Below are 13,861 nucleotides of genomic sequence, written 5' to 3' on the forward strand. Positions count from 1 at the left end.
CATAAGATTTTTAATTATAGCCTGTTATTTTTATCAGGATCAGAGGGATATGGGTGGGCAAGCCATGTAATATTAGAGTAAAGTAATGCCACAACTTACACATCTGTGTTCAGATCACCTTTTCACCTGACAAAATCAGTGTAATGGCAGTATTTCCATCCCATGAATGTAAGCTTTTCCATATTCCATGCACTGACTTCATGTGCCTGTGCAAATCGTGAAAATTATGAAAATAAATCTAGGAATTATTGAATTTCAAATCAGTAGGGGTTGAGGCATCAAAACTAACTAAGTAACTAGCTGTTTTATGGATGGTAATTGTAATATTATTACTGAAATCTTATTAGTAATTAGTTACACTACTAGTTACTGCAAAAAGTAATATTATTACAGTAACTAGTTACTGCCCAACACTGCTTACAACCAACAGATGGCAGTACAGCTGTATCCTGACTGTCTGGCCTAATAACAGTAAAGTCAAGGACACCATGGTTAAAACTGAGACATGAGTCAAAACACATCCAGTTAGTATGTAAAATAGCATTTCCATGTATAAAATTAGCACTAGAATGCTTTAACACAGATTTGTAGCATTCAGACATTTCTTTCAGAGTAGCTCAAGGTTTTCCTCTCACGGTCAAATGGAGCAGGTTTAAAAGTTTAAGTCTCTTCTCTCTCTTCTATAATTAGACCTGAATGCACACATCTCATAATTACCATTCATCCAATCACATTAAAGTACATGCAAACTTTTATTACAAGATGTACCTCGTGAGGTTTAGGCAGTTATTAGTTCTTTGATCTTCTGTCACCTTTTACAGTTTAGGTTCAACAAGAGCTACTCAACATCATTAGCCTTTATTCACCCAACTATGAGGGTCAGAGAAGGAGGGCGGTGTTTGTCTGAGGTCTGGTATAGTACTGCTTCATGTGCAAGCACAGAGCCCTAAATAAATTATTATTACTGACAGCACTGAGTCCCGGCCCAACACAAAGCTCCAGCAATTACCTCCCTCCACACAGAAAGAAACATGGGGCACGGAATTCACAATCAGTGCAGGTGCGACTAAAACATGCAGTTGTAGAAATATGCACAACATAAGCATGCAACCCCTCTGACCATAGCTTCATGAAATATTGAATTAAGCTCCTCTTCTACAACACAGCTCATCCCTGGAAAATGAAGCAATAACACACACACACACAGAGAGAGAGAGAGATCAACTATGCTTCATTGATTTTCTATGCAGTGTTGTTACAGAAATCGAAGGAGAAGTCAGCACAAAGTTTTCTTGAGGAAGGTACGCTATTTCTGCTCTTGGTTTTAGGGAGTTATGGCATTATTTTCCAGGATCTATTAAGATATGGAGCTCTTGTAAAATGCACATGATCAAAAATGACCTCCACAATGGCCTCCACGTAATAAAAAGTAATCAACCCTTCTCACATACTGTGATGACATGTTTCCACAGTTTTTAGCATAGTAAATCTAACAAAGTTTTACTTATACATATATTTAAAAAAAAAAAAAATACAATGTACATATATAACATTATATTTTGTTATATTAACTTGCCATTAAATTACAGAAGTCTATTGAGTGTTTCTAATACAATTCCTGTGGGAGTAAAAAAAAAAAATTATTATTATTATTATTATCTCTTTCTTTTTTCTCTTTTGTAAGGGCATATAATAAAATAAGGGCATGTAATATTCATGGATCTTTTTTCCTTTCACTATGTTTGTTATAGTTTCTGTTCACCACTATAGAAGTTTACTCAACTATGACAACTTCTGCTTTTGAGAACCCAGAAATGTGAAAAGTGTCTATAGTTGAATAGAAATAACTTTCTGTCATTATTTAATCATTTTGTTCCACAACTGACTTTCATTTATCTGTGGAACATTAAAGAAGATCCTCATTATTACATTGAAAAGAGCAGTCAGGATACAAAAGAAAAGGCATACAGGTTTGGAACATCATGAGTAAATGATGACAGAATTTCATATTTGGATAAACTACCACTTAAAATCTATGGACTGGATCATGAGTAAATGGTTCTGTATTTCTGTTTTTATTAATTTATTTATTTTAATTAAATATATAAATACGCAATTAAAAAAAAAATCCTATTATTTTTGTGGCTACTTTTCCCCTGCATTTTAGACTTAAGTCAGGGAAAGCTCTCAACATGGTTTTTGTTGGTGTGTTTATGTGTCCCTGTTGTTCATGGACACTAACAGTACTGTGTGGATCACTTTTCTTTTTCAGAAGATGAGCTATGACAGTCATAACCAGATATTAACAAGAAGGACTATGTGAAAAAAGAGAGTGAGTTACTGAAAATGTCCTCTGCCCTGTGAGGTATGAAACACTGTGGTCTAAAAGCTGTATGTCTCCTTCAGTTACATAACTATGTTGTGCATTGAAGTGTTAGTGTTTGCGCACTACGTACCTTTAACCCAAACACTTAGAAATCTCTCTTTAAACCCCCTGCCCTTGAATCTCATGGCAATGATTTTCATGTAGATTTCCTTATGCCAGCATCTTCATTGCTTACTTTTAGTCTTTCATATTTAATGATCGTAAAACTGTGCTCTATATTGCTCACAAGGGTGAAACTTTGATGGATTCACCGTTTCTGTTAAGGGCAGCCAAAATGTGCTGATGTAAGGGGTCACATGATGTGAAGGTCCAATCATCGGAGAGTTCCAAGGAGCACTTCTACTGCAAATCTGCAATATTCAAGTAACACAAACCATTAGTTCCATAAATGCTCTCACATTTTAAAAGACTGATCGTGATACAATAAAATTAAGCTTTTTAAAAAAGCATAATGTAAATATTTTTATTTAGCACAGCCTGATTTTCAGTCAGAACTGAAGGTCTCATTTATTCATTCAGTAATACCAAACAGACCTTCATACAGAATATCTCAAAATAACCCGCAAACTGGAAAACACCAGAACAATGCAAATCAAATAAGACCAGCAACCAGGAAAAAAATTCACCACGGTGAGAGAGAAACAAAGATTGTGACAGAAAGAGGATTTCTTCTGGACATGGATGGTCAGAGCAGTGAAGAAAAGCAGCATGATTAAAGCACACATTCTCTCCTTTCCCGAGGGAAACATGAAGAAAACAATTACCTTCATGTGAATATGAGTGAAACAAGCAAAACGTTATGTCTGTTACTCTTAATGTAAGATGAGCTCCAGAAGCCTGGGTTATTTCTGAGCTGGGTGGTGGAAAAAGCCTCACAGTGTACATTTCTTGGAATTGTTTATATTGTATAGAGTGAAAATAAAGAGGAGGAGCGAGAGGAAAAGAGGGAGCATGGGTGGAAAGAGAGCAGCATCACATGGTTTCATTCAGGGGCATGCATGCGAGTCAGGATCTAGAAGACAGTGTCTATTTTTACTTCAGGTGACATCAGGTTTAGCACTCTGTTTCATCCAGCACACAAGGAAAAAAACAGATACATGCTGCATTTCCATTACCTTCCCCGATCCTAGTATTTTGTGAGCCATGGAGATGCTGGAATTTTCTTCACGTATTGTTGTCCATGCTTCCTGTATCAGTGGTTAACCCTGATGTGTTAACCATTGTTCAAGCAAACCGTCGCCTAAAGATGCTTGATCCTAAATAAAATAAAATAAAATAGGTTTATGAACATGCCTGGGCCATCATGGACCATGTTGGAACATGTTGGCTTTAAAGGAATAGTTCACCAAAAATTAAAATGTACTCCCCCTTAGTCCATCCAAGATGTAGATAAGTTTGTTTCATCATCAGAACAGATTTTGTGAAATTTAGCATTACATCATTTGCTTACCCATGGATACTCTGCAGTGAATGGGTGCCGTCAGAATGAGAGTTCAAACAGCTGATAAAAACATCACGATGCTTAAAACTAGAAAAAGTTGAAGTTTTTGTTGACTTGACAAAGCCTTGTCAGAAAGTTTTTCAATAATTTTAAAAGCTTGAGGTTTGTTGGATTTACAGACACCTGGGCAAATAGACAGAAGGACAGCCAACCAGTTGCTAGTGTATTCTGGGCAGATGCAAAGTTACCAAAAGCAGCATTGCTAATGACCATTAAATATGAGTGTAAACTCTTGAACTATAATGATGCCTAATTTTTCTGTTTTTGTTTCTGAAAATAAACTTAATAGATGAGTTGACTGATGTATCTGTAATCTGTTTTGCTGGATCTACTGCTTGTATCTAAATCACAAATTTACCACAGTTCTGACTCACTGATGATACTGTACATGTTTGGCAGGTAGGCTGTATCAATCAAAATCATTACTTTTGTAGATTTTTTCATGACCTTGCTAAGTATTTTAAAGAGTTTTATTCAGATAGATTTAGTTTTTTAATTATAATTTCAAAAAGTAAGCAGTCTAGCAGTCTAGAAGTGTTGTTCAGAGCCATGGGATTGAACAGGTGCAGGGGAGCTAAAGAGGAGTCTGAAGGTTAATTCAACAGTGCCGAGTGCAGCTCCTTGCCCTAAGCTTGTGTGCGTGTATCACTGAGTGTTTGTGTGTAAGTGTGAGCCGTGGCAGCTTCATTAAATGGTTAGCAGTAAAAATAGCCTAAGATGTGTGCGCTCAGACAGTGTGATGTAATGGCAACTGAGTCTCTGCTGTGAGTCTGTGTGTGGCAAGGAACATTTTTGAGGTGCTCAGGCTTTGTGGGATAGATTGGGATGGGATGGCATTTTTTAATGGGCACACTGGAGGATCGTTAGCTTTATGCAAACCGATAGTCCTTGGAGGAACTCTGTGTTTGGAATGGAACATTAATATTGAAGCAGAAGTTTTGCTCCTTTTCTCTACTCATAATCTTTTATATATACAGTCTGAGCATTACTTATTCATTTCATATTTATTATTTAATGCAAACATGAGAATGAGCAGTTTACAAAAAAATTAATACAAAATTAAATAAAATAATAAAATTAAATATTTATCTCTCTCTACATATATAATTTTACAATTATTATTCATTGCAAATGCATGACACTAAGCAGTTTACACCAAAAAATATATTATTTTACTCTAAATTGATCTAATATATAATTTTATTAAAATTAGGATTCGTTTCCTGGTTGAAATATCAGCCTCACTATTCCTAATGTATTCAAATTAAGAGGAAAGAACAAAATAAACATAAAATAATCATGCATTATTGTTTTAGGCACAAGAGTAAATTATTTTATCTTCAGCTATGCTTATAAAAGATTCACTATCTCGCAGAAGCAGAACTGAAATATAAAAGGAAATCTACACACTGAAGTCTATCTCTATTGTATTACTTTGGTTATGTAAATCTTCTAATCAATAAAAGCAAAACTCTCACTCTGTCTTGCTTGCTCTCTATCCACTTTGCACTTCCACCCACACAGTCCAAAAATATTTCAATATGCAACGCAGGACATAAAAGGGCTTTTCTGAGCATGTCTAATAGAATAAGAAGCATCTGCTCTGGGGACATGCTAAACCTAACCTTTACAAACCTCCCACTGGCAGAATAATTCAAACAAAGAAACAAATATTCAATTATCACGTTATACTGCTATATTTAAAGTGATATATATATATGTTGCTTCATGCCTAAAGGTAAAATCTTTCTCCAGAGATTGTTGTTTCCAAGAAGCTCTCAGCTATTTCATTGCGTTATAACTAGATGTGCCTTTAAAAATTCCTTAAGGGAAAATTTAAATAGTTGTTGACATAAATTATAAAGATATAAATAATGTGGATGTCATTGCACTGTTTATTTGGACTCATATTGAGATCTCTTAATTTGACTGCAGACTTTGGTATCTTGGCACATCTGAGCACAGTTTGAGACATAGTTGAATTCTCTTCTGGTACCTTGGTGGAGACACATGTGAGATTATGGGTGTATTTTTCTCAGGAGAAGAGAGAAACAGTGGATCATCCAAATCTTTACATGTCTTTGCATTGCATCTTTCCTTCATATTTCCATTTCACTTTATCTGTCTCATTCCTCCGGCATCATCCTGCCATCTATCACAGCTGTCACTTCTCATTACCTCTTCAGTCTTTCTCTCTCACTTTCCTCTTCTTCTGTCTGACTACTTTGGGTTCCCCTCAGCCAGGGCAAGAATGATAAATGAGGGCGAGAAATTGGAGTGGGCTGTGTGAAGGAATTTAGGGGTGGAAACAATGATATTTCAAAGAAGCAATATTGTACCTAACAGCACAGTATTGATATTCTCAAATTAAAAACCTTTATGTTTAGTTACAATTGTCACATGAATATTTTGTAGGAAAAGTAATTGACCACTATTATAAGTCTCTAAGAACCCAAAACGTTCAAAGTTTTAGATTATAAAACTGGCTTGTTTAGGTCAAAATTGTTCTAGAACAGAAACTGTAATAGAACAGAATCTAGTCTAATAGAGCAGAAAAAAAAGAATGTATTTAATAGAATACAATGTTTGACAGTATCTACATTATTTTTTAAGTAATAGCAGGTGTGGCTATTTGTTGCGGTAACATTATTGTGCAAGGCTTTCAATGTCATTTGCTCACAGTTATTCTAGTTGTACAAAAAGTCTGAATCTGTTATCCTGCTTGATATTCCAAACTGGAATTTGTTATACTATTTTAAATAATTACTGTAATCATAAACACAGTGGTTTGTAGCACAAACAGTTTTACTGTTTTCTGCACTTTGTCATTATTCAAGTTATTTATTGCAGCTAATAAATTATAAGTCTCTCACATTCACAGAGAATAGAATATAACAGAATAGTATAGAATATACACCTTAATAGAATATAATCTAGAAAGATAGATAGAGAAGAAGAACAGAGTTTATAACGGAATATAATCTTTAGCAGAATAGAGTGGCATATAATTGATACTAGAATAGAATAGAATAGAATAGAATAGAATAGAATATAAACTTTATTTGAACAGAATCAGGTAGAATTCTGAGGAGCAGAATAATAGAGTTTAAATATAATATAATATTTAACAGAATTGAGTATTATACAATGGCGTAGAATAGAAACTTTAATAAAATAGAATATATCAGAACAGAGCAGAATAATGGAGATTCAATAGAATAGAATAGAATAGAATAGAATAGAATAGAAACTAATATCATATGTTATGGTAGAATACTGCAGATGAAGAGTTTTTAATAGAATATATTATTTCACAGAAAAAAGATTACAGTAGAAGGTTATACAACAAAAACTTTAATTGAGTAGAATACAGTAGAACAGAGCAGATCAGAACATAATAGAGTGCAATGGAATATATTATAATGTATTTTAGCTCAGCTACAACATCAAGGCAAGCCTGAGAGAGGTGTGCAAGAGATCCTTCCTTCCTTCCTGAGTGAGAGAGACAGACAGAGAGAGAGAGAGAGAGAGAGAGAGAGCAGTAGTCTTCTGTTTTATGCTGCAGGGATCTGTCCAGCAGCACAAAGCAGTCGGAAACGCTGCAGCAGACCACAGACTTCTCACCACAACACCACACAACACACAGCACACACTCACACACGCACACACACACACATGACGAGAGGATGAGAGAGGCAGAGGCGTAACCAGCAGAAGCACCGTCAAGAAAAAGGAAAGCCACTCTTTTGTCATCATGGACACTCAACTTCCTCAGAGTAGTTCTTAGTCAGTGTAGTGCAGTAGTGGGCTCTTGCCATCCGCTTAATAATTAATCAGAGCTTTGAGCCTGCAGCGCTCACCAACTTCTCCTTCTCTAACTTTTGCACAGCAGCAGTCGGCTGTTTCAACAACTCTCCTTTTATACTTCAACCGGTTGGCACAGAGGCAGAGGAAAACAGGTTCAGGCATTTTGTATGCATCTTATGAGTGTTTGTGTGTGTGTGTGTGTGTGAGTGAGTGGGTGTATGAGGAGAGTGGGCGAAAGGTGTGTGTTGTCTGAGCAGAGCGCATCCTGTTCATCTCATTCTTGGACTTGGGACCCATTGTTAAAACTGCAGCTCTTGTGGGACTGAACTAGCAAGAGGCTGTGTGAGAGCACTCTGGAGGCCACAGAGAGGCTCGTATGGGAGGTACATCTCGTCTGTGAGCACCGCTGGTGAAAGTAGTGTTTTGGCTGTTGTAGGGGCTGTCTGTGCACCCTTGGATTCGCTGTCATCATGGCTGGCTGTACCAGCCGCTGCAGACAGGGGGTGCTAAAGCTCATTCAGTCCCTTCAGAGGCTTGTCTCGGGAACCCTCAGCAAAGGTAAGACACCTGCATTATCATCAAATTCAAAGAAAAAAAGGAAACAAGCTTGTTTCAAATGGTAAAGTACAGTTAAAGTGGGACAAGTTATGAAGTTTATTTTTTTCAGTGATTGAAAATTATGGTTTTTAATATTATATTCATTATTTTTTTATATTTCTTTTATCATAAAAAAATTCCCCATTGTATTTAATTTTTTTATGTTTTTAATGTCATATTTTATATATTTTACTGTAATGTTATATTCAATATCAATGTTTTTTTAAATATTATATTTTATTATATATTACTTTATTATTTTTCACAAAGTATTTGTTATTAATATTATATTTAATAACATTTTAGCTTTTAATATTAACTATAAAATTGATTTAATGTTATATTCAATATAACATTTTTTTAATTTATTATAAAGTACTTGTTTTTTATATTACTTTAAATAATGTTTTTATTTTTAGTATGATATTAAGATTTAAGATTTCATATATATTTCTAAAATATTATATTTATTGTAAAGTATATGTTATTAATGGCAATGCATTTTTATTTTTAATATCATATCTACTATAAAAATACTGTAAAATTCTATTTTATACAATGATTTTATATTTATTATAAATAATTTTTATTTAATATTTAAAGGATTAGTTCACCCAAAAATGAAAATTCTGTCATTACTCATCCTCATGTTGTTCTAAACCTGTAAGACATTTGTTCATCTTCAGAACACAAATTAAGATATTTTTGATGAAATCCGAGAGCTTTCTGACCCTGCATAGACAGCAATGCAACTACCAAGTTCAAGGCCCAGAAAGATAGTAAGGACATCATTAAAATAGTCCATGTGACATCAATGGTTCAACCATAATTTTATGAACCTATGAGAATACTTTTTGTGCGCAAAGAAAACAAAAATAACATCTTTATTCAACAGTTTCTTCTCTTCTGTGTCAGACTTCAACACACGTTTACGACAGTCCCGAGACTCATGCGTGTGCATTCCTCTGCTTGCAAACAAGCCGCAGAGCATCCGGGTTCTTCGTCAGAACGCCTGCTTCTGCGTCAGCAGCATTACACACATGTGGCAAAGACTGCCACGGATGAGAAGAATTGTTGAATAAAGTAATTATTTTTGTTTTCTTTGTGCACAAAAAGTATTCTCGTAGCTTCTTAAAATTATGGTTGAACCACTGATGTCACATGGACTATTTTAACAATGTCCTTACTATCTTTCTGGGCCTTGAATGTGGTAGTTGTGTTGCTGTCTATGCAGGGTCAGAAAGCTCTCAGATTTTATCAAAAATATCTTAGTTTGTGTTCCGAAGATGAAAGAAGGTCTTACGGGTTTGGATCGACAAGACAGTGAGTAATTAATGACAGAATTTTCATTTTTGTTATAGTATGGATTTAATATATATAAAAAAATCTTGTTAATTAATTATTATGTTAATAAGTCTGGTCCAAATGTTAATTACAAATGTTTTGTAATTGTGAGGGAATCTGCTGTAATGCAAGACAAATTTCAGATTTTGTCTTACAATAAAGTTAAATCATATCGTATCATTTATTATTTTATTCCATTTTATTTTATCCATATAAACTTATCCATATAAAGTTTTTAATATATTTAATATAAGGTATTTTATTCATAAGTGTTTTTTTTTTTACATTCTATTAAATATAAAAACATTTTTATATCCTTATATTTAATACATGTTGTTTTTCTATTCTATTCTATTCTATTCTATTCTATTATATTATATTCTATTCTATATTTAATATAGTGTTTTAATATTTTATAATATTTTAAAATAGTGTTTTAAATAATGTTTTTTGTTGTTGTTGTTGCTGTTGTTGTTTTAATATGACAGTTCATTAAAATATTTTATTTTAAGATTATATTTAATGCAAAGTTTTTGTTTTCAATTTTTCTTCATTTTTCGTGTAGAGGAGAAATGTAGCTATTGAAAATGGTATTATTTCTGGGGACATGAGCCATTTGGCATCATATTTTAAAACAACGCCAATCACAAAATTTTAGATAGTGTCCCAATTTAACTATTCACATTGATTGTATTTGCTTAATTGGATTATTAATTGTATCATAGTGCCAAATAAGATACGCCAATATTAGGATTGAGTTCCAATGGCTCACTCTTTCACACTTCACCTGGAATCTTTCATCAGCACACATTTATACTTCCATGCAACTCCCATAGAAAATCCGTTTTATTATTATTTTTTCTTTGTTGAAGAGCAGTCTGGGTTTTTTGTTTAGCAATGATCTTCGGTTCTCTCTTTCATCCCTCTTATCTCCTCTGTTTTTCGAGTACCATTGCACTGTGTCAGCAGAAAAAATCACTGCATGGTTCATCTCAATGCCGACGGGGCCCGTGGAGATGCTGGTACCAAGCAGTGGCTGTTTATCTGCTGTCATTGAGTGCGGAGAGCCGGAACCTCACCGCGCACTGCATGATGAACCCCCGTTATCTCTCGACGCCTTCATTATATCTTCCTCACAGACAGATACTCTTCCTATACACAGGGGAGTAGGAAGTTAATTTAAAGAGGATACTGAGGATTTGAAGCCACAGTATAGAATCTAAACCAGTCTCTCTAGTCCACTATAGGAGCACAGTAAGAAAATCAGACCAGAGAGCACTAAAGCTGTGAAAGAAAGCACTCAAACAAATATTATTTATTCTTACCTAACATAGATAACCTAACTTATATCTAACTCATTCTGAATAAAAAAAAATAAAAAAAAAAAATACTATTCATTGATTATTTTCTATACATTAGAATAGTTTGGAAACTTAAACACAACAACAGAATCTTTGATGGATTAAAATAGAATACTTAGGATACAGCAAAGCAAAATTAAAATCTTAATATAATATAGAGATTTTTAGCAGAACTGAATAAAATAATTAGCAGAATATAATACAATAGAACAGAAACTCCGGAACTAAATTTTAGCATAACAGAATAACTTTTCTGTAGAACAGAATAGAATCAGTATAGCGTGCTATTCTGTTCTTCTCTATAAAGAAGAATGAAATGGAATATTCAATAGAATAGAATCTTTATCAGAACAGAACTTAAAATAGAACAGAATCTTGAACAGAATAAAATATTCAACAGAACTGAGTAGAAAAAAATATTGAAACAAAAATATTTATAGATTTTAAATAGAACAGTACAAAATTATGGGATCCCATTCCACAGAATAAAAAAGTAAAAATGAAATATAAACTCACATTTCTGAGAAAAGAAAAAATCAGAATCGTGCAATAATCTTTCAAAAAATCTTTTTTTTTTCTGAAAAACAATGAGAATTGGTTAAATGTAAAATCACAATTCTGAGGGGAAAAAAATCAGAATTGCTATACGTAGACACTCTTTTCTGACTTTTTTATCATAAGTCTGAGTTTGTGTCTCGCAATTCTGTGTTTATATATCTAAATTTTGACTTTTTTTCTCAGATGTGAGATAAAAAAAAGTCGCAGTTACCTTTTATTATCATTATTATTATTATTATTATTCCATGATTATTATTATTATCATTATTATTATTATTATTATTCCATGACAGAAACAGGCATCCATACAAAACAGAACCAAAATAGCAAAGGACTTGTTTTTTCCTCCCCAAATAATCTCATAATTCAAGGTCATGTTCTGTAATTTTAGATGGCTGATGCTCAAAGCCCTCTGGCTAAACAGACTTGTTTTAGAATGAATTAGTGTCAATGTGTAATGAAAGCTCAATGAATAGAGTGTGAGAGAGAGTCTGTATGCATCCATCATGGATATTCTAGCTGACCGCACTTTACCTCAGTCAACCCTTTAGCGGGTTAATATGACCCTTCACCCCTGCAGGAGCAGATAATATGATGTTGAATTTCATGAATTTCTGAAACTTCCCTACTGCTCCACACTAAAAATGCACACACATTTTTACACACTTATATTTTACACATTCATCAATCATGCTGCATAGTGTCTGTGTAGCTGTATGGCACATTCTGCACCCAGATCTTCCAGCACAACCTTCTTTTTCATGACTGAAGAACAAAAGAACATTGCAGGAAGAAATACTGTTTCCCATGAACACCCAATCAGAAGCTGTTTTGTTGTTACCAATAGCAACCTTGAGTGCAAGTGACAAGGCCAGTCAAGCACATGGCAGGGTGTAAGTGTTTTGTTTAAGTGCATGGTGTGTGTGTGTGTTTTTTTTGTTTTTTGGTGAGAGAGAGAGAGAGAGAGAGAGAGAGAGAGAGAGAGAGAGAGACAGAACATGCCTATACTGGTGTTACTGCAGTTTTACATTTGACTAGATTGAGCATCTGGGGGAAAGAGAAAGAGCATTTGACATTTTAAAAGAGTACAAGGTCGATCAATCCTACCAAATTCCCTTGACATGCTGCACATTTTTCCCTATTCTCTGTTGAAGAACTGTAGCACACACGAGAGTGTACAGTATGTCCATACAGCAGCTGATGTGAACCCTTGTGATTGGAGGAATCAATACTGATGCAGACCAGATATGCCAAGGAGCATTAGAAAAAGATGTATGACATATACATACAATATACCAATAAACCATACAATCTACTGTAGGCTATGTTTTAATTCCTAAAACTAAAAATGGAAAATTCTGTCACCTTCATGTTCCAAACTTTTCTTTTCTTTTTTTTCTTCACATAAAAGGCCATAAACTCAGTGCAGCTAAATTTGGTTGTCAGTTCACCTTTTCTCCAGTTTGGCTCGGCATAGTTCAGTAATTTTATCTTGTCTTTATGTGTGGTGCAAGAAATCACAGGGAATGTTTTGATTCATTAGTGTTGCCAGGTCTTACTAGAAATAAATGAATAAATAAAAGAGTGCAGACCAAGATGCACAGACACACACACACACACACACACACACACACACACACACACACACACACACACACACACACACACACACACACACACACACACACACACACACACACACACACACACACACACACAAACAGAGATTTGGGAGAGTGACGCAGTTATTCAGTGTCTCATTACAGTAAAGGGATAGTTAACCCAAAAAATAACATTCTGGCATTATTGACTCCCTCATGTTGTTTCTAAACCTGTATGGCTTTCATACTTTTGTGAAACACAAAAAGGTGAATTTTTGATGGATTTCCTGCAAAGCTCTTTTCATTATAATGAAAATAAAAGGGATTGGATTTGTCATGCTCCAAAATTAAAACAAAGCATCATAAATGTACCATAATAGGATTTTCCAAGTCTTCTAAAAAGGTACAATAATTTTGGGTGAGAAACTGAGCAAAATACGTTATTGAATGATAACCGTCCCATCTGATATGCAAAGTGGAAGGTGCTACACACATCTAGAAATATACAAAATTACACTTCAGAATGAATCATTTTTGCAGCTTAGATTAAAAAAAAAAAAAGATGGTCGAAATGGCAGAGATCATGTTTATGATTTGTAGTAGTAAAACTAAAAATGTTTGAGAGGTTTAGACATTTAATTGATTTATAGCTTTTTGAGGACTAATATTAGTCAGCATACTTTTTTATTCAGTGATGTAATATGAT

General features: G+C 34.1%; 1 protein-coding gene across 1 annotated transcript in view; it reads left to right on the plus strand.

The window, feature by feature from the left end:
* Positions 1-7,470: 7,470 nt before the first annotated feature.
* Positions 7,471-13,861, plus strand: part of LOC109073233 (Kv channel-interacting protein 1-like) — a 34,734-nt gene continuing 28,343 nt past the window's right edge. The window contains exon 1 of the mRNA XM_042764973.1: positions 7,471-8,252. Within this exon, the coding sequence (XP_042620907.1) occupies positions 8,165-8,252 (88 nt within the window). The 5' untranslated portion in view covers positions 7,471-8,164. The remainder of the gene's footprint in view (positions 8,253-13,861) is intronic.

The sequence above is a fragment of the Cyprinus carpio genome, chromosome A10 (assembly GCF_018340385.1).
Source record: "Cyprinus carpio isolate SPL01 chromosome A10, ASM1834038v1, whole genome shotgun sequence".
Lineage (NCBI taxonomy): Eukaryota > Metazoa > Chordata > Actinopteri > Cypriniformes > Cyprinidae > Cyprinus > Cyprinus carpio.